We start from the raw sequence: 21,731 nt of genomic DNA on the forward strand, positions 1-21,731 counted from the left end.
CTGCAGGGAAGGGGAACACGATCAGTTGTGGGAAGCTGTAGGGAAACTGCGTGCTCCACCCAGACCAGCACAGCTGGAGAGGAGCCTGGGTCTGGCTCCAGGCACGCTCCTACCTGAAGACAAAGCTGTAATGGAGTCCTTCAGTGTCAACCAGAAACCCTCCGTATCTGTAAGAGACGGAGTTGGCAATGAACACTATGCTCTGGGCAAAGCCAAAGGAGATTCCATAAACGTTTGCTTTTTTGATTGCAGCTCTGTAAGGCATAACCAGGTTCTTCTCAAAAGTGTCAATAAACATTTTCTCTTTCCCTATCCCAGCTACAGTTCTGATGTTAGAAAGGGCTTCACTGGAAATCTGGAGGAGAAAAAACAATTATGAGTACGATTTCCTAATTTTTACTTAGAAAAGTAGTGCTGCTCTTTCACAAATGCATGGCATTAATCATATATAAGCTTATTGAAATACGATACAGACTGGCCAAATATTGGAAACCTAAAGAGAAACTTTACATAAACCAGATCTGTACTACCATCCTCAGTAGCAATGCTCTGCTCCATTAAAGCTAAGTTACTGTAAGTACACTTACAAAATCAGGTATGTGCTCTACTTGTGACTTTTTTTATGTAGTGAGAATAAATGTATCCAACAAAAAAGTTTTATGAACACTATTATTTCCTTGATTACATGTATTTATTAATTAAGCATGTATATTTCAATTACGCTACTTAATTTACTTATACCAGTAATCAAGGAAACAGGTAGACAGGTCGCTATGCCCAACTTCTGTTTCATAAGTTAAAAGCACTTGATTGTGCTGTCTTTCCATTCCATCTCAACCCTTACTGTTTCTCTTACATCCAAACAAGCCTGATGCGATGGAACCTATAAAGGGAAGGTGATATTTTGACTCTAGTACCAGTGACATGAGGATTTTACCTTGCACATAGACAAAAAGTAAGCAAGTTCTTGTAACATGGGAAACTGAGATAATCCCCATGATCCTTCCCTAAGCTGGAAACCTCTCTGGAGCCTTAACTACTAGTTAATTTTAGGTTTTCTATTATATTTGTTTCCAGTCAAAATTTGAGATTTTATCCCCAAAACAGCACTACAGTTTCATCTATAGGAGTAAATTTACAGTTTGAGCCAAGTTTCACTGTACTTATCTCAAGTAATTTTATTTGGAAGTTGGTTTAATAACACTATAGTTTGTCTGGAGTTTGATAGTCATTTCAGGGTGTGACGCTTCCCTATGTAAACAGCTTATAGCTGTTTTCAGAACATACAAAGAGATCCAACTATAAATCATTACAAAGTATTCCATTCAATTTCAGGGTATTTTTTTCTGGCCAAATTTAAGGGTCAGATCTGTTGCATTATCACATAATGTGAATGTACAGATAGGTACGGTAAATTTGATTGTTCAGACTGGACTCTTCCATGTTTAGCAGTCTCTATGGATCACTTCCTCACATCACCTGTCTTCTAACTCCCCTGTATTTATGATGCAGTTTGGTTTCTGCACTGTTGAACTAGGTATATTCAAAAGGGATCAGGCTCTGAGTGATGTGCCAGAACTCAGCAGCCCTGAACTCAACTCAAAAGAAGTTGTGTGTTCCAAAGGCAGCAGGCCTGCCCACATTACACACAGTAAATATTTTTGTAGCTAGGGAGTTCCCAGTGGCATTTCAGTATTTTTACAAGCTGAAATTTTGCAACTTATTTGCAAAAAAATGTAAGTTTCATTACATTTGAATTGCTGATGGTCTCAAATTCCCTGCTTTTCAACTGCAAAATAAGAATTGGTTGCAAATACAGTTTTTAAATAACTTTACCCGTCCAGTAGCTTCCAGAGCCTTCTTGTCCTGAGCAGCAAATCCTGTCAGCATTTTAGCCTGCACAGCTCCAGACAAGGCCAAAAAGGGCAGGAAACACATTATGACTAAACTCAGTTTCCAGCTGAAGTAGAAAGCAATAATGATGGCCACCCCAATATTGGTAAAGGAATTGACGATCATTCCTATCTGTGATCCAGTTGCCTTCAAATAAAATAATAAAAAAAAAAAGATACGATTGACTTGTGTTCCATTAGTAACTTCAATAATCTTTAAATAATTCTTCCTATAAAACTTTAAAAATCTGTAAATCATATTAAAATATGCTCTGAAGAGGCTTGCAGATAGTTTCTCTGAGTCTATGGAAATTCCTGCTGACGGGGGTTTGGGAGCCACTTCTCTCGTTTGCCTTTTAAATTCTTAAAATGTCCTGAATTAGTAGTTTAAAAAAACAAATCCACTATCTTCAGTCATGCTGAATCAGGCCAATTATTTGTAACAGAAACATCTGTATGTTTCCTTTATTTCAAGAAAATTACTTGCACTGGGGCCAAGTAAAATGGTGTCTGACTTAATGTCTAACAAAGGATCAGTTCAGATAGGTAGTGTGCTGACAGTTCAGCATGATTTAATCTTCATCCCCTAAGGAACACAGCACATGGGGATAGTGGTTCACTTTCCCAAATAGTAAATCCCACTGAAATGGGCTGCATGGATCCCTGGCTAGTGCACCTTCCAGTATTGTTAAATGGTTTTCCACTGGACTGTCAGTTTAAATCAAACCTGTCACAAACAGCAAGAACAATACCATGCCAAACACTCAAAAACATGATTACTGGTCAATGTTGCTAAAATATGAATCTGACATTTTTGAAATAAACACACAAACATTGTGGCAAAAAGCTAATTCATCTTCAGAAAAAAAAAATCAATGAAAGTTCTTGGATGTTCCTCCTGGTTCCACTTAATTGGTATTAATTTCATTGATTTTTGTGGTTTTTGTTTTGGTAATACAGACACAAACAATGTAAATGGTGATCCTAGTTGTAATTTTAGCTAAATACAGTGATAGTTGTTCCAAGTTCACAGTCTATGATAAACAGAAAAAGCTTAATTGGCTGACCAGCAACAGATCTACACTGACTTTGCCTTTTGCATGCTAGTTAATGTCTGTGATGATGTGCCAAAATAGGCCTATAGTACAACTATACTATAATCTGTGCCTACAGTAAAACAGTGTTAAAGTCTTACCCCTTGGACTTGTGATGCATCTGTTGCAAGTCTTGTGGTCAGGGCACCAGGGCTGTTCCTCCGGTCATCAAACCAGCCAATGTCTTGCCCTAGCATCGCCCGGAAACCAATTTTCCTTAAGCGTCTTGTAAGCAGCTCACCAGACTTGGCGAAGGTGTATCCCTGTAGTTCAAGACAATAAACAAAAATTTTGTACAGGAAGAGATACACACAGAGTAAGAGATCAGAAACAAATTTACTTACATTGCACTGGTATTACCTGTAAAAACTGTGTAAAAAATGAAAGAAGTCCAATCAAGACAAAGAGCAGGCAGACACCATTGATCTGTGTTTTTTGTTCTTCTTCATCAAGAATGGAGAAGGTCTTTGAAAGAAATGCATGGTATAATATTAGAAGTGTTAGTTTAGGTACAGGTAAAGAAGGAAGGACAACACCAAAGGAAGTCCCCAGCTGAGCCCAAGAGACAGGACCACATCTGGCTTCTACGGCTCAAGGACAGGCAACCTGGGTGCACACTACTCTTCTCTGGCTCAGTCTGTCCAGAAGGAGAGAGGACAACAGGAAATGTTATTCTGCTGCCTTTGGGCAGAAGTGTGTCTCCAGGAGGAGAAGCATCTGTGTGTTCATCCCTGTTTCCAGAACCATTAATTCACAACTTATTGTCAAATGCAGAAGCCCTGCCTAGAACCAAAGCCGTAACACAGGGCTCTCCCTCACCTCTAGTAAATGCCAACTTACTTCCCTACGGTAAGCCTGGGTACAGCATACTACTGTTAATCAACAATTTTATTATATTCAGCATCTACATAGACTGAGATTATTTGCTGTCTGTGCATAGTTATAATTATCAACCGCATCCTTCTCCCCCCAGTATTGGCCGATAACCAGAACAGCAATAAAATAAATAACGCAGGGACAAAGCGACACTGCAGCATCTTCCTGACCTCTCTAATCTATGACAATTTGAACCTTACAAGGCCATACGAAATGAAGAACTCATAAGTCATTACAGTTTAGGATGACTCTACTTGCACAACACTAATGCTGTTATAATTGCTGTAAGCAGGCTTCAGGAGGAACCTATTGTCTTCTACTGAAGGATTGTGGATATGTGTTTATTGCTGAGTACTTAAGAAAAAGCATTAGAGCTTAAAGTACAGCCCCTCCATCCTGCGCAGCTGCAACCTCCATTAATTTTTTCTTTTATCTGGTGTTATTTATATCTGGTCTTCTTCAACAACAGCTGGTGTTACTGGCTGCTGCTCAAGTAGTGGTACAAATCTAAGAAGCCATCTTTTAGCAATTACTTACACTCACATCTGTTGATATGTAGCTCAGTTAACTTACCTGCAGTTGTTGAACTACTGCTACTCACAGGTATAAGCCACAGTTTATGTTTGTACTTCTCTGCTAATATTAAATTCATTCTAATTGGATTTCACAGGTAAGAACTGTGATAAACTGCCTCACCTCTCAACTTCTCAGCCTGCTCTCTATGTAGTTAAATTGTGCATTTGAGCTTTACTTAGATCAAAACTATCTTAAACTCTTCTAGGTTAGTAGCTAACATTAGAAAGAGAATAAGAAATTTTCATTACAGCTGCAACGTACAAAATTTCCACAAAAATAAACTTAATTCCTATCTTAAAAGGTCAACCCAAGTTATTTAGTGTTCAAAGTGATCCATACATTAAAGTAACAGTGAGGAATTAGAGCCTGAATTTGAGAAAAAGAAATAGCTGTTCTCTATTGGGAATTCCACTTTGTACATAAGTACCTTGGCAGCAAAATAAATCCTGCAAAATCCAGAATGATAATATCTAAACAGCACTTAGCAATGCAAGCTAACGTCTGCTCCAGTGCCGTGCTGTGATACTCCTTTTCAGTAGCAAGGGATATTACTTTCTCAGACTAATCTTTGTTTGAAGAAAGTCACCAGATATGCTTTGATGCAAAACTCTTAATTTAATCCTTCACAATAAGAACAAAACAAAATAGTCTGCTGCTTTTCCTATCCCCTTAGTGAAATCCACGGTAGCTTCAGTAGTTTCTGTTTCATCCTGAATTGAACAGGTTGTGACCAACTTTCAACTGTCTTTGTAACTTACATATCTAGAAAAGATACAGCATAGTTTTCTTTCCATCACATGTTCTAGTTAAAACAATTGGACCGAATGAAAAATAACAAAGGTGAATGGATGAACTGTGAACAGATAAACTGTGTCCTGCAAGAATTCTGGATTCGAGTATTGTTGTAACAGTATGTTAGTATCACCATGGTATGCACTATCTAGACAGGAAGGTAAAATGCACTTCATTGTAACAGTCATGTCACATACATTGTTAGTGTAACACATAACCAGCAGAGTAACTACTCATCATCGCATACATTTGTTAATGTGTATGTGATATTAATTATAGTCCTATGGTACTGTTTCTGGTCTCCAGGCTGAACAACCCCAACTCCCTTGGCCAGTCCTTCAGAGGACAGTTGCTGCAGCCCTCTGATCATCTTTGTGGCCCTCCTCAGGACTTGTTCTAATATGTCCATGTCCTTCTTGTGCTGGGGGCCTTAGAGTTGAATGCAGCATTCCAGGATAACATTGTTTGGAAAGAGATCTCTTTACTGCAAACAGTTGGAACACACCTTCCAGCTGAGCTTCACTAGCACATGATTTCCCATACTCAGACAGTTCCACAATGGGAACCAAAGCACAGAAAGAAGAAACAACTGAGAAACGTGTTTCACAAGTACACTTCTGATCTGAACTGAACAGCTAAAAAGACATATCCAGTGTTATCCAGATCTTCACTGACTTTTGGGGACTAATTTCTGAGCACCTTCAAGGCAGACTCTCCTAAATTTACTCTGATTTTATAGCTGTGGGGATTTTTCCCCTCACTTCTCCAGTGTATTGCTCCCAGAGTACAAGCCTACATGTCTGTCACAACATCACTGCAGATAGTCAAACAGCTTGGAAAGCAGATGCATGTTCCATCTGCCTGCCTTCCTTGGCAGCAGGCAGAAATTTCTTAAATGTATGAATAATAAAACACAGATGTTGGACTTTGCTCATGTTGGCTGTGGCTTGTTTTTTCTTGGAGCCTCTTTCTTTCCATGAACTCAGACCTTCAAGAGGAGGAATGCATCCTTGGCTGTAAAGGCATTCAGCATCTTGAAGGATGACTTGAGGCCCTGACCTCCCAGTGTTTAGAAAACCCAGCTCTCAGAAGGAGTTAAAGGTTAGATTCATTGCAGACTACACAAAGCAGTGCCTCACCTGCTGCCTAGTGAAATTCACAGCCCTTGGCATGAGGTCTAGACACTAACAAGTGTTTGGAGACAGCAGACCTGAGGCTAAAAGGCTATAGCATATTGGCCAGGAGCCACTAACTGGACCACCAGGGACAGCCTTAACAACTTCCTGGAGAGAAACACCAAAGCCAAAACACCCACCTACCCCACCGCACCCCACAGAAAACAACAGTGAAACCTCCAGTTTCTAGAAGCATGTCTACCCCTTAGATCCTGCGTTCTTTGTACAGATACCTAACATGACCTAAACAAATAAATGGGGATTGCAACGCAAGTTTTACCCTCTCTCTGATAGTTACCTGAACCACTAAACCATACTAGCATTTCCATTTTATTCCCAGTGAATTTGTCATTACTTTACTCAATAGGAAACAACACAAATCCTCTTGATTCTTGACAATTTAGGGCACTTTCCTGGGCATTGGTTACAGCAATGCTGAATTCCTTCAGCAGCCCTCTAGTTTCCAACTAACTTGGAAAATGTTTTCCCCAAAAAACTGTTTTACAAAAGGAGGAAGCATCCTCTCTTTCTATTCCAGCAAGTGTTTGAAGGAAGAAACAGACACAAGCTCTTGAAAAGTTTCAAGTGAGGCTTGCTGGTAACACATTCCTTAGTGAATGACAAGGTTTAAAAACACATTCCTCTTTCCTGCTTCTTACATACTTGTTGATGCAAGTCTACTTTCTGCTGGCAGGTATGAAACCTGTTACAATGATCTATCTCTCCCTGGGCATTCTGCAGGGAGCAGACAGCAAGGAGCTGAATGTTCCAGTAATGAAATATGAAGAAAAATGTGAAGTATTTAGGGGGACCAAAGCTTTCTTAAAGGCTTGACCAAGGCTGCAGAATGAAATGCTGCATGGAGGGATTTCTGCAGGTGTCCCTCCTCACCATACCTGGATGCAAGGTATAGCTTGTCTCACCTAAAATAAACCCTGTGCGTGTGCAGAAACCCACCACCAACAGCTCCTGGAAAGTGAACATGAGAGATAATGAAGCACACATGACAAATGCTAATAAGCCTGCCCCACCAAAGAGCTCAAATGATAGCATGATGACAATGATATAAATATCCCTACTGAATAATTGTTTATAAGCAAGAAGCCTAACCCCATTTGCTTGACAAGATCTAAAGACTCACCCAAAACATGTCAAGTACTGTTTCACAGGTTCCTTTGCTCCCTTCTGCTTAAGAGCTAAAATACGCTTCAAAATGTTAGCATTACTTACCCCAAGAATCTGACTGAATAACAAAGCGTAGAGAGGACTGACTGCTCCATTCACAGCTGCTCCCAGAGATCCCAGCACCATGTATGGCCATTCAGAGGCATTGTATTTCAAAATCCTGGTAAATGGTACAGGCTTGATGTCTTCCTCCACAACAACAGGTTCCTGAAAAAAACAGGTTGGATTTATGAAACAAACACATTCTCCCAGTGATGTTCTGCCTATGACAGCAAGATAAATATCATTAACATTGTCAGTTAAATGGCTATGTCCAAGTCCCAAACAGCTGCTCTAGCTTTGTATGGGAAGGGGCAATGATGGGCCTTGGCTGCTGCATGGAGCTCTTTGCAGGGCTAGGGAGTCACAGGAAGGTTACACAAATGACTACTGCTACTGTCCCTGGAGAAAGAGAGACAGATTCATGCCTTATGTAGCTCTACCAATTCCAAATTAAGAGGTTAATTAGGAGCAGACTTTCTGCTACAGAAACTCAGACTGTTCCCAGTCTGCTGTCTCCAGATGATGCATTATGCAGTACTCAATACCAAAACTTATGCTTCTTCCTCACAAGGGGCTTTTTATGTCTCTCCTGGAACGTTCTTAAATATGATTTTACAGCACTGTGGGTAAACACATTGATCAGACTCTGCATCAAATTAATAGGTGTGCAACATAACTAAAATGGAGACGTAAGAGTGAGAGCCAGAGTCGAGCTTTATACGTGCTAATTATGCCTCCCTTTTGTGAAACATCGTCAGACTATGGACAGAATTCCCATAATTACTCCCAGTACCAGCAGAATATTGATCGTCAAATTATAACTTACCCTGCAGTTTGATTTGTGCAGTATTTCTGCAACACTCAGTGTGCTGAACTCTGCCATTCGTATGTCTGGAAACGCCCAGACAAAACAGACACTGTAAAGACCCATCTGCTGGAAATGGGCAAGGATGAATGGGTGGAAACATTTTGTTGGTTTTTTTTCTCTTCCTTATGAGCTAGTATCAGAGTCACAGCACTAAAGCCACTTATTTATCCACAGAATAGGCTCAGCAATAGCAGGAACAGAGACTTCTAACTGCTGTTTTCTGCACTGAATATCTGTAGCCCTGCAAAGTGGGGCAGGGAGCTTCATAAGCACTTTGGAAACCCACTGTGAGTATTCCTAAAGAACTGGTTCTATCCTGCATGATTTTAACGTGTTTGTTATTTTCTATACTACTTGATTGTGCAAGGACACTTGTCAGTGAAAGGACTCTGGGCCTGTTAGCAGTGAGGATCTCTCTTTACTCACACACCTTCGGCTGATTTTGAGAAGAAATGGAATTTACTCTATTGAACAAGAAGTAGCATCATTTCTATTGCTGAGTGGCTATTACATTTCACAGACTGAGCACCTTGAGCTTTTTTGGTTAATTCAACTTTAATTTATATGCCTTTTAATTAATATGTCTTTTTTAACTTGATCTACAACGTATGTTGTTTTAACAAGAGCTCATGGTCTGCTAGAAATTTTATGTGGAACAATAAGCATGAGGTCCATCAAAATACAGCTTAGAGGATATAGAAGATAAGACTTGAAGTGGTGGTTTTGTTTGAGAAAAGTATCAACCCAAAAAGACATATCTGCCTATAACAGAAACATACATTTACAGGTTCTCATTAACAAGCAATTAAAAGATGTCCTTTTTGGTTGCAATTTAATAATGAACTATTGGACCTGACCTTTTTGGTTTGTCCATCATCTTCTCCATATGAAGACATAAGATACACAGACTCTGCCTGATCTCCTGCAATGGATAATGGAGGGTCGGGGATGACATTGGAGAGCTGAGATCTGGACCGCTGCCGAAGTGAAGCTCTGTGAAGGAGGACAGATATAGTCTGTTCTTCACAGTTCAGTAACATAATACTTGCTCTCAAAGCAAAAACAGTTTTCATAGCAACTACATCAGGTTTCACTGAAGCAAATCATTGGACTCCCACTGACTTCTTTCTTTTCCTGTGTTCTCTCAACTTTTGAGAAGAAAATATGCCACAGGGGGAATAAATACTTTTCAAAATCTTACTCTACCCCAACACTCAGATGTTGTCTTCTGTGTGACCTGCACTGTTTTTTGTTGTGTTTTTTTTGAGGAAAATTATGGTGTATCCTACTACATTTGCATAGGCTATTAAGACATCAAGTCAATTCACCATTATCAAGTAGTTCAGTCCAGAAAAACAGGATGCTGAAAAAATCCAGCTCTCTCCCCACTGAAACATGACCCTGTGATGTAGGAGATACATTCACTTGCATGTCTGACATAGGCTTGCCAGAAAGAAATAATAGACATCTAAGTAGACTGCCTGGCTTTAAAAAGCTTTCACTTTCATCAAGAAGAAGCCTTAATAAAACTGTCCTCACACATTTTATCATTGACCTCTCAATGTCTTTTCTTTAAAAAAAAAAAAAAAAGTGAATGGATTGAAAGTGCATTAGGCAATATAAATGCATGGCTGTATGATAGTAATATCAAAAATGGAACATCAATATAGAAAGCCAGAACCTTGCAAGAGGGTCCTATGTCTAGAAAGGGGAGTAAAATTAAGTCTTTCTATTTATCCATGGACCTTCAATCATTAATATATTACCCAAGCTCTTGCTTTCCAAGTGGATGGTGTCTCAATGAAATGTTTGAAGCCCTTCCACCCTTTTTTCAAAACACACAGACCAGTGATTAATTAACATTACTGGGATTATGGAATGGTGGGAGAAATTTAGAAATCCAGAAATACTGAGATTTACATTGATTTTTAAGACTTACCGCAAACTGGCCCGATAGCTTCCTCTGCTGAATGACTGGATTTTCTCAAGATTTGGCTCAATGTTATTCTCTGTTGCTGTAAAATACAGTATATACAGCTCTTTAGTTTGTGCTAAAATTACATACAACTTAAGTCCAGTGTTGATTTGTAAAAAAGTGCAGTCTCCAAGCTATAATTGAAATACTTTGTAGAAGGCAAGGAATGTAGCACCACTTTGCTGCTCATCCTACATATACCCCAGGTTTTAATATTTGTATTTGACAAGATGAAAATAATTGAATATTGGGCCATCTCACTTGGGATGTGAGTGCCGAACGCTGTTTCCCTATTTTGATACTGTAATTGTTCTTTTAAGACAATCATATCCAAGTTATGATGCTTCCAAAAATAAAAAGGTCATTCTACTAGACCTCCATTTCCAGAAGCTTTGATTCAAATCTTCCTCTAGTAAAACAAATAGGGTGGTTTCAAAATACTCTGTAATTTGCTTGTACTTCAAATGTGACATGGCTGGACTGTCAGCACAAAATCAAAATATAAAATGGCGGGGTACTGCTGATGAGGATTAATATTTCAGGGCAGATCTATAGAAGGAAGGTTATTCAGTGTACATGCAGTAAAAACCTCTTGGTTAGGGCTATCAATGTATTACTTTGCTGATTGCTAAAAGTCAGTCATTAAGAGGGTGGAGAAAGCAATTAGCCCCATTAAAAAATAATCTATATTTTGTGGAATTCTACATCACTTTGTTAAAGAAAATAAGACACTTACTTTCCGTTGCTGCTCTAGTAAGTGCTGCGTCTCCTTTACTCTGCAAGGTCACCAACATGAAATAAACCCCTTTTCTCTTCATGAGTTCCTCATGAGTTCCTCTCTCCACAGCCCTTCCATGCTCAAATCCAATGATGACATCAGCAGCTTTGATGGTTGACAGGCGGTGAGCTATAGAGATCGATGTGCGGCCGAGGCGAGCCTGACAGGGAACAAAACCAGCCCCAGTCACAGGACAGCAAATGGAAACACTTGGAACCAATGCTCTATCACCTAAAGTTTCTCTAAATCAAAGGCAGTCTTTCATAGCCCACATATTCCCCACAAAAAAAAAAAAAAAAAAAAAAAAGGAAACAGACACCTGGGTGTTCATTTTGCCAGCAGTCTAAGCTATGTGGGAACATCTTTTTGCAGTATGAAGGCTGTGAAGGGGCACTGCTGCAGCACTAAGTGAAGGGGCACTGCTGCAGCACTAAGTGTTTTAACTTGGACTCAGCACTAACACTTGTTGGAGTGCAATTATCTCCAGCTTTGCAGAGAAACCCAGACATTTTCAAAGTTCTAGAACAGTCAATTACACATGATGGATCACTGCAATATTCTTTGCTACCAGAGAAGAAGAATTATTCCTGAATGTAATTCAAGTGTTCTGAATGCATTGCCTTAGCAAAGTCTTTCTTGGATTCATGGACTGAAGTTAGGAAAAATGACCAGGATCGCAAGTGACACCTCTCTACAGACTGTAGATTCTTCTTCAGTCATCTGATAGTTATTGTCTGTGTGTAGCATTCCAATGGCATTAGGAATGGCGTTTGTTTTAGCAAAATTTACATATGAATAAGCTCCCTTTATATTAAATGTAGAGAAAAAATGGCAGCTTTATTTTGACTTATCTTATATATTTACTGTAGAATTAGATGAATCTACCTGGGATCCTATCAATTTTATTGGTCACCTCTCTGAAGGCTAAAAGGAGCTTAGCACAGCTGGTTTGGGAGTAGGGGTCTATGCTGCCAATATTTAGTTTTTTGGATGAATCACATAGTTGACAAGGAAAAGAGTCTTTCTTGGCATGGATAGAATTGGTGAAATCTTGACAGTCCTTAGCATCTTATTACTTACTTCATGCCAAACTCCCCTCATAAGGGGTTTGCTGTGGGACTCAGAACACATGGACTAGATCCTAATTCACACAAAACAAGATGGAGCATAGAGAACCCCAGGATAAGCACTTATCTCTGGAAAAAGGGAACTATCCAGTTGAGGTCCAAATGCAAGAAAAAATATTTCCTGCCAATAATACTACGGTTCTATTTCTGCATAGGAATACCATTAAAAAAAGGTCTTTACTGCTTTGTTGAAATTCAGCAGCACTGTCTGCAGAATGCATTCAAAATAATTTCTGCCCTTGTAAGTCTAACTTTTGTTATACTATAGCAAACCTTATGAAGTGCTTCTTGGACAATAGCTTCACTTTCATTATCAAGTGCTGAAGTTGCCATATCCAGTAACAGGATTTTAGGGTTTCGCACAAGGGCTCGGGCAATAGCTATCCTCTGCTTTTGACCTCCACTCATCTGGCTTCCACCCTCTCCAACATGAGTGTCAAATTGCTGAGTAAAGGAAAAAAGAAGAAATTTGTAACAAAGAGGTCTTATTAGAAATCAACGTAGATACTGGTACAATGTCTCTCAGACTTCTCTTGAGAATAACTTAGAAAATTTTTCATTTTTGAAAAAAAAAAACAAAAAACATCATTAGTGCACCAAATGCAAAGGAGAGCTGATGAAGTAATTTTCTTCATAATGAACAATGTTGTCTTGCCTGGAGCAAAGTGCCAACCCCAGACCAAAAGCATGTACTGATAAAAAAAAAGAAAGTGCAGTGATCTGTTCTGGCTCAGAACAACTCTATCAGCAAAAGCTGCAATGGAGAGGAAAACACTTGCCTACTCTCCATCAGATGACTCACCAGCAAGCTTTCCAGTGAGCTGGATTTGTCTGCTGATGGCATGTGACTCATGAATACCACGTCTCTGATTCATGATTATCGCACCAGCTTCAGGTAGAGAATTAGATAAACACATACAGCCTAAGATCTAGACAGCCAGAATAATTTATAATTATGTATAATATATATGTGAACTTGGTGAAATCCATATAGTAAGACCTAATTAACTCTGATCTGAGGACAGGTTACTGCCTACTCTCCATTTTAATCTTCTGCCCATCACAAGTGGCTGCATGAGGGAAAAGACACAGAGAATCTCTATTTTTCCATCAAATTTTACTTACAAGGCACAGCATACCTGTGGCAAGTCCATGATAAACCTGTAAGCATTGGCTTGTTTGGCTGCTTTGATTATGTCGTCCATGGTAGCCTCATCCCGACCATAGCGAATGTTCTCTGCAATCGTGGTAGCAAACAGCACTGGCTCTTGCTCAACAATACCAATCTGTGAGCGTAGCCACTGGATATTAAGGGAGCGAATGTCATGGCCATCCAGAGTAATCTACAGAAGCCAAATAAAGCAAGGACAAGCAAAATAAAATTCAAGGACATTATTCCCTTCGGTCCAGAGACAAAGAAAGACACAATAAAAATAAAGGGCTTATGATGTTGTTTTTCTATGCCCATTGTAAAAAACAGCTTTCATACAAGAAACACTACAATGTAGTAGCAGAAGTGTACAACAGCTCTAGTGTGTAGGAGTTGTGCTTTTGATTTCATTTCCCAACACCTCTCTTTTCTTGGTCTCACAAATAAACCCAGGCAGAAAGTACCCATCAAAATTTCTTTATTTAAAGGAATTACAAATTTGAGCATATACAGATGATGTATGTTTTCCATTAGAAAAATGGATTAACTGCTCCATAGAGGGCCAGGCAGAAGAATAAACCATCTGACGTCTCCCTGCAGACACTTTTAAAGACAGGTAGTTACTTTCAAAGGGAGCAATTTCTATTTTTTAGCCTGATCTACTCACAAGGCCTCAAAGTATGTCTGTGTACCTCATTTTCTAGTCCTTATCTTTCATCTGTGTAAATCAAGACCTCTAGCCAAATTTATTCTTTTGTCTCAGTACTGGGGAGGAAGCTAATGAAGGGGAGGCCTTTTTCGTAAAATGCAGACAAGCAAAAGTTTACAAAAATTTTCTTCTTGACAATGGAAAAAGAGAGCTTGTTGTGAACAGCACCATTGTATTTTCATACATTTTCTAGTCTTCAAGATTCCAAAGTACTATTAGGACATATGGTGAAATGTTCTTTGTTAATATTGAAACTTTTGGCAAGAAAAACACAAGAAGGAATCATAGAACACACACCCAAATGTAACTGAGTTCTGCATAAGCGAGTTTTGCAGACTATGCTGACACTAAGTTGGTTTTTGTCTCTTATACATTCAAATACAGGTCACCATATGTGTGATTTGTGCCAACTAGGAAAACAGAAAAAGAATGAGACTTAACAGATATAGTTCATATTCTTAGCCAAACTATTATTAAATGGTAATGGCAGATGCTAAATCAGTATTATGGGATAATGATTAAATGTTTAATACTGAGTTTCCCGTAACATAAAATGGTTTGTCACTCCTTAATAATTTTATCTATAGGTACAGATTTTATTCAGGTTGTCACTGATTTTTATTTTTCTCCCAGCAGTTTTTCCCATAATTTTTGATAATATTATCTATTCAGTATTCCCCTGAGAGGGGATTTCACTCATTTCTTTACTGGATTAAAAAAATAAAAAGTTCCTTAAAAAGTTCCTTTCCATCTCAGAGAAGAAACCAAGTCACTCTTTCGAGTCCCTGCGACTAGAGAAATCCCTGCTAGAACAGGATACTCACCATGCCATCAGTGGGGTCATAGAAACGCTGGATGAGCTGTATTGTTGTACTTTTTCCAGCTCCACTAGCTCCAACAAAAGCTGTTGTCTCCCCTGCTTTAATAACCATATTAATGTTATCCAAAATCTGGAAAGAAAAAAGAAAAGAGAAAGAATCTACTCATTCTAATTCTCTCACTGTCATATAGGCAAGCAGCAGGAGGAGATCCATCCTATATTCTTTATCTTTACATGGAGATTCAAAGTAAACATACAAATTTAAATATATATATATATATGAAGAAAAAGGAAAAAGAAAACTTTTTTTTTATGTTGTTTGAAGAGTTCATAAATGCAGAACACAATTTTCCATGACAGGCATCAGATTTTTATCTTTCTTTGTTCCTGTTTTTCGTCATTAAGAACTAGTGAAGCTAATACCATCGGAGAACTTGGTAATAAATCACCTTTAAAGAACAGTCTATATGAATTATGAATGCCTGTTAAAGCATAACTGTTAGGAATGTAAAAGTGAAATTATATAGAATAATCTGATACTTCATATGCTTCTTTGTCTGCCAAATGCACTTTCCAAGGAGGATTTGTCACTTCAAACACAGCAGTAGAGAAATAATGGGCTATACAGCCAGTGCTCCTGTACCTTCTCCTAGATTGTAATGGGTCACGTGATACATCCCCAGGGTAATGGAAGATTTTTAGAAAATTTCCTTGCTCAGTTCAGCTTATTACTTGGTCTCCTATTCTTGCACAAGTTGATAAAAGTGCATAACTGATTGCAAGAGAAGCTGTATGCAGATGAACTTTCTGAAATCTGCAAGTTTATGTTCAGCGGCAAAGAATCCATATGGCAACAGATATGTCAGAATGGTAAAACAAAATAATGGTAAATAGAATTACACCATTGATAGAAGAATTATTTACCGCCTACTTTTAAACAGAAGGTCTAGGCTTATGGAAAGCAAACTCTACTGAAAATCCAGAAATTGCTGGCAGGATATATTTTTTATAGTAAAAGTGTTCACAAAAGAGATGATGAATAATTACCTTTACATCAGGTCTGGAGGGATAATGGAATGTTACATTATGAAATTCAATTTCACCTCTTACTTTATCCAGCTTGTAGCCATCTTCTGACATGCAGTCAATGGTGGGTTTCTAGGGCAAAATGTATTGTGTTATTTACTTGCTGTTAAGCAGCCAACGCTGTTGCAGTAGATAAATATTCCCAATACCTTACAAAGCCATGGCACCTTTGTTTGAACAGCAATTGGTTGCATTGAACCAGCAGCAGGATCTGCCCCTGGCCTAGCAGGCAAGGAACATGAAGTGAAAGACTAAAGTGATGGGAGAGCTGTCACTGGCAGCTAGTGCAGGCAAAATGAATGCACCCTCTTTTCCTTTTATGCTTACTGCACTCACACAGTCTACTAGTCAGCTAGGTTTTGCTGAACAGAATAGTTAGAATGCTTCATGGATGCAGCTAAGTTGATTTAGCTAGCTCCTCATGACTAAAATGGCTACTACTTCACATATAAACACACTCTTACACCACTGGAAAAAAAAAAATAATTGCTGAAAACCTACACACTTCATCATTTTACATTTCAAGCATCCATCCCTGTATGCCCTGTCCTAGGAGATGGAATTCTGATTTGAGGTTTTTCCACAAAGTGCTTTGGGTCTCACATATGTTTGGCAAGGCCTTGGGTATTGTGGACCATCAGACATGAGCACAGAACTAAGAAATGAACTAATCCTGCAAATAGGAACTGCAGTATGACCACGTAAGTTTAGTGCCAGAGAAAATCTGTATGAGGGCAGAGCTGAGCTTTTACTATCAAATCACAAACCTAGAAATGCAGCAAGCAGATTGATTAAATTTGTCACCCCTTCCTCTATATGGACAAAATCTCACGTTAGCTTTTTTTTTTTTTTTTTTTTACCCTAAGGTTATCTGACTCCGCCTTATCTTGAATTTTGTGATTAATCATTACTGTTGCAAATCTTTTTTTGCTTTCTAAATTTTTCTCTAAAAAACACTTCCCTTATTCATCTCTTTTTCAGTTATCTTAGAGCAAAAGCTTTAGATTATAAAGTGCATTTATAAGGCATCTATGTTATCATTATTATAGAACACTGACGGGTTGTGAAAAAGTCCATTAGCATTACCACAGCTCTTTGAGTTTCTTTATATACCATTATGTGCACTGTAAAGACAAGCAGCATTTTAATGTGTTTACACACTTTTAAATAGGCACAAGCACAGTAAGGCCTGTCAATGACCGGAGATATAAAGTACTGTTAAGAAATCTACAGTGTTCTGTCGGCCACTAAATATATACTGTTAGAGAAGGCATCCTCATGAATAGATGACAACGGCTCTCAGACCTTCTTATGCAAGTTTATTTCAAATATGTATCTGTACAGAGAATATTGTGATGAGCATTTCTGAATGCTGCAAGATCACTGCCTGCACTCATTTGGTCTCCCTTTGACTCAAGGTATAAATCCACCTTTGACACCTAAAGTCAATAGAGACACAACTTTTGACACCATCTTGGGGCTGGGAGCTAGGTGCCTGATCAAAATTTGACTGCAAGGCAACTGATAATGCCTGCCTGTACAATTTCTGTGCACCTGCACTAACCAGGAACCGTATGTGAGTATGAGGTATGGGAGTAAGAAACAGCAGTGGCTGAGGTAAAGCTTCATTAAGGAATCTGTTAGGCAACCTCTCTGAGCGTGTGTGCATGCTGGTAGACTTTTCTATTGCACAGTCAATCTTTCCTCAATTGCTTTCATTTTTCCTCATTTACACTGTGGATAAACTGCAGCTGCTTGAGGCTTGTTTATATTCCCACCACACAGTGACACAGCTTAGGAATGTGTTACTTACTTTATCTATTGTCTCAAAAATGTCTGTTGCAGCCCCACGGCCAGTGGCAAAGGCTTCTAGGCAGGGAGATGCCTGACCAAGATTTAAAGCTCCTACTAAAACACCAAGGAAAACCTGTAAAAGCAGAAAAAGAGATCAACAAAATCTGACATCAAATCTTTATTACAATTGAGAGTTTAGACAGGCAAATCAAACTATAGTGGCTTAATGAGTTCTTGTGCATCAACTGAGCTGCAGTGACTCACTATGTGAGCATAATTAGCTCACAAAAAAGCAAACAAATGGCTCTTAGAAACAATTTTCATTATCTTTCACAACTTTGCTTCCAGGTTGAACTAAATCAAGTTATCATATTTGCACTGGCCTAAGCATATATGCACTCATATCTTTACTGACTTCTGCTAACGTGTTTTTTGAGCCACCTTACTTCAAATGCATGACTGTGCCTTGAAACAAGGGCTGAAACTGAATGTCAATGGCAAGTAGATTATTTTGGAAATGTCTTTGGCCAGTAAGCAGACAGGAGTCTACAACATTTAAAAATATAAAGCATTTAAAAATGTGTTACAGTCTTTGTATATTGCAGTTCCTATCTAAATCAATACTCACAAAACTTACTTCTGGAGCAGGTACCAGCTACAGGGAGTATTTTGGTCTCCCTCTCACAAAGAAGTGTATGGGCTACTACCAATGCTGGATATGCCAGTATATGAGATTATGAAATTATTATTTCAGTTCTCTATTGTGACATCTGGGAACATTTGTCATCTCTTCATAAATGGCCTTAGGTCTTAAGTTGACCGTTTCTGCAGGTAGCACAGATGCTCACTGTTTCAAGCCCTTTCCCAACAACCAAAGGGAAGAGTTACTCACTAGCGACCTTCCTGGAAAAGCCCCACAATGTTCTTTTAGTCTAAGCCTAGGACAACGTGACAAAAAATGAGCCACAGTACCCATTCATCCTGTCAGGACTGACAGAGGACAAATGCAGCTGGACAGAGCATCCAGTATCAGAGGATACTTCAAGAGTACAACCTTGGATCTTGGCCTTGCAGATCAGAAGCAGGTGAAGCTGGAGCACATCAACCAAAATTTGATAGATTTGATAAAACTTTGTTTGGCCAGGTTCCTCTTTATCACAATGGTTTTATTTTTATCAAAATAAAAGTTCTTCACAGAAGGCAATAACCCAGATGCCACAAGGCAACACACGATATGGGAAAGCTAGTTTCTGATCTCTGTCAGATGTGTACCAGGCTCTCAAATGCAAGCATTATTCTGATCACCGTAGGCAGCATTTTGAAATATTTAAAATATACATTTTTTTTTTTCATCTTATTCAGTTGTGTCATATACTTTCAAACATACTGAGCAGTGACCTTGCAGTAAACAACCAGATACCAGAACATCACAGGTAAGTGTTCTAGAAATGTTTTAAGAAGCAATCCAGAAAAGTTGCAACAAGCTAAAATAGGTACCTGTAAAAGAGTACCAGGTGAATATTCATCTTCTTCAAGGACAAGTTTAGAGCCATACCAAAAGGCTAATGCGTAGCACAGGAAAATTACAAACCACATGTATCCAGTGAATAATCCCATTATTACTCCTTTTCGAATCCCCCAGTGCTGAGCAAACACCAGATTCTTATCGTATCTGTAGAAAAACACAAGTGAATGAAATGAACTTAATAATAAAATTAAAATAAACGAAGACCAACAGAACAAGGTGTCTTCAGTGGCTGACTGTGCTGCAGTGAACACAGGGGCCACGTGAGGTTGATACCTCTCAGTCTGAAGCGAGAGACCCTGACTACTTCTGCTGAAACCAGCAGTGTTACCAGAGTGTGAAACAAGCACAAGAAATACCACACTCACTGCAGATACCCGGCCGAGTGACTGGCAGTTTTAGCAGAGTAGCATGAGATTTGACAATTTGCCCAAAACCTCAGAGGAAGTTCTACAACCATATCATGCTTTAAATGAATTCAAGAGAAAATTGTTTAACATCATCAAATCTTGGTGATGAAAAGCACTGATAAATATTAAGTGTAACTGGGAAAGATATGAGCAGCAATCGGCAATCTTGGCAACAAATGAAGCAAATAGTTTAGATTCAATCATCTAAAATTCACCTTGCCCTTATTTTTTTCTGTTGAGCAAGTACTTCTGAAAACCTAAGACCAGCTAATTACAGGTGTTTTAGGTAGAATTTAGTCCAAATTTGAACCAAATATTCTATTCAATTTTAGAACCCTGTCTCCAGCACCAGGTTAAAGATCAGGTATGTCTGTAAGAAGATGAGGGTGACAATGACAAAGTGTTCGGGTAACTGAGAAAGACATAAGATTGTTTTCGTCTCCCTCAGATATTTTTACCAGTGTTTTCATTTAATTAGTTTTAAGTATTTATAATGTTCATTTACTATTGTTAAGTACAGTTTCTGTAACTATCACTGTTACTACTTTCCCTGACATCTTTTAATGAATTTGTATTTTCATGCTCCATATTGCAATATTTAAAATAAAGCAACAAGTAATACACAGGTACATGGCAATGTATGTAAAAACAACAGACAACAATATGTGACGAAACTTTTCTTTCCCAATCCAAGAAGATTTTGTTTTTAATAATACAAACATTCCTACTTTACAGTAGGCACAACAAATATGGGTCTTTGTGGAGGCTATGACACTTGCAACTAGTTTTTTTTTTACTTAGCTTGAAAGTACCCAAGGTTTTCAGATGTGCTCCAAATTTGCAAGTAAGTTTCTGCAAGTGAGAATGACTGGACGATAGTATTTCTGATGTTTTATTTCACTGCTTTAATTATGAAATTGGTTTTGCATAAATAATTCTATTTGAAAACTAAGTTTTTGCAACATACATGCATTTAATTCTCAAAGCTATTTGATGGTCACTGTTTCAGAATTCAGAGACTACTTGAAGTGGATTTCTGAAGTGTATTCCAGTGCTATGTTGCTACAGGAAAAAGAAACCAGAGACTCTTTATAATTTGTCTGAACAAACCTTTCGACCTCTTTCTTCTCCCCACCAAAAGCAGCCACTGTTCTGATGGATGAGAGCACTTCGTCAGCCACAGCCCCAGCTTTTGCATAAGCCTTTAGTTCTCGGCCTGTCAGTTTTGCCACAGCCTATGAAACCATAAGAAATGTTGGTTACAGCTCAACTGTAGGTACAGACACGGACTGCAGTGAGCAGTGCTGATTGCCATGCAGTGCTGCCTGCCCTGCATGAGGTCACTCTGTTAGCAGCTCTGCTCCTAACAGCACACTGCCCACTCAAAGGCTTGTCTTTGTGTTAGGGTATATACCTCTGCAGCATGTTTTGCATAGCAGTTAATCCCATTTGCCAACAGCTCTGCTCCTAACAACTAGAAAGAACACCTCACAACATCTGCTTTCGCTCCCTCCCTTCCTCTCTTGGCTACTGGGTGGGTTATAGCAGACCACAGATTGAGGATGTGTGCACGCTGGGAGGAAGGGTTAGGTTAAGCAGGAAGAACAGCCTTTTAGTCACTTAGCAGACCCAGCCTCGGGAAGAAGAAGCAATGGAACTGATGGGGAAGGATGAAAAAAGATGTTGACCACCACTAAGCTTTGTTTCGTGGGACAACAGTAAGCAGCTTCCTACACAGCATCTCAGAGCATACTGGCTGCTGAAAGATTACTTAGGCTCAAAAAATGCTCACATTCATGGATGAAAATGTTATCATGGACTGTTGTATAGAAAGCTACTGTATTGGATCAGGAGTTA

At 38.8% G+C, this 21,731-nt stretch overlaps 1 protein-coding gene across 2 annotated transcripts in view; it reads right to left on the reverse strand.

Annotated features, from left to right (window-relative positions):
• Positions 1-21,731, reverse strand: part of ABCB11 (ATP binding cassette subfamily B member 11) — a 61,987-nt gene that overhangs the window by 4,535 nt on the left and 35,721 nt on the right. For both annotated transcript variants that reach the window (XM_068686737.1, XM_068686736.1), the window contains exons 10-24: positions 20,985-21,109; positions 19,437-19,611; positions 17,959-18,072; positions 16,107-16,217; positions 15,064-15,189; positions 13,520-13,723; positions 12,654-12,824; positions 11,212-11,413; positions 10,440-10,515; positions 9,358-9,493; positions 7,636-7,797; positions 3,347-3,451; positions 3,088-3,249; positions 1,837-2,040; positions 114-355 (exon numbers count right to left, since the gene is read on the reverse strand). In XM_068686737.1, the coding sequence (XP_068542838.1) occupies positions 114-355; positions 1,837-2,040; positions 3,088-3,249; positions 3,347-3,451; positions 7,636-7,797; positions 9,358-9,493; positions 10,440-10,515; positions 11,212-11,413; positions 12,654-12,824; positions 13,520-13,723; positions 15,064-15,189; positions 16,107-16,217; positions 17,959-18,072; positions 19,437-19,611; positions 20,985-21,109 (2,315 nt within the window). The remainder of the gene's footprint in view (positions 1-113; positions 356-1,836; positions 2,041-3,087; positions 3,250-3,346; positions 3,452-7,635; positions 7,798-9,357; positions 9,494-10,439; positions 10,516-11,211; positions 11,414-12,653; positions 12,825-13,519; positions 13,724-15,063; positions 15,190-16,106; positions 16,218-17,958; positions 18,073-19,436; positions 19,612-20,984; positions 21,110-21,731) is intronic.

The sequence above is a fragment of the Anas acuta genome, chromosome 6 (genome assembly GCF_963932015.1).
Source record: "Anas acuta chromosome 6, bAnaAcu1.1, whole genome shotgun sequence".
NCBI lineage: Eukaryota > Metazoa > Chordata > Aves > Anseriformes > Anatidae > Anas > Anas acuta.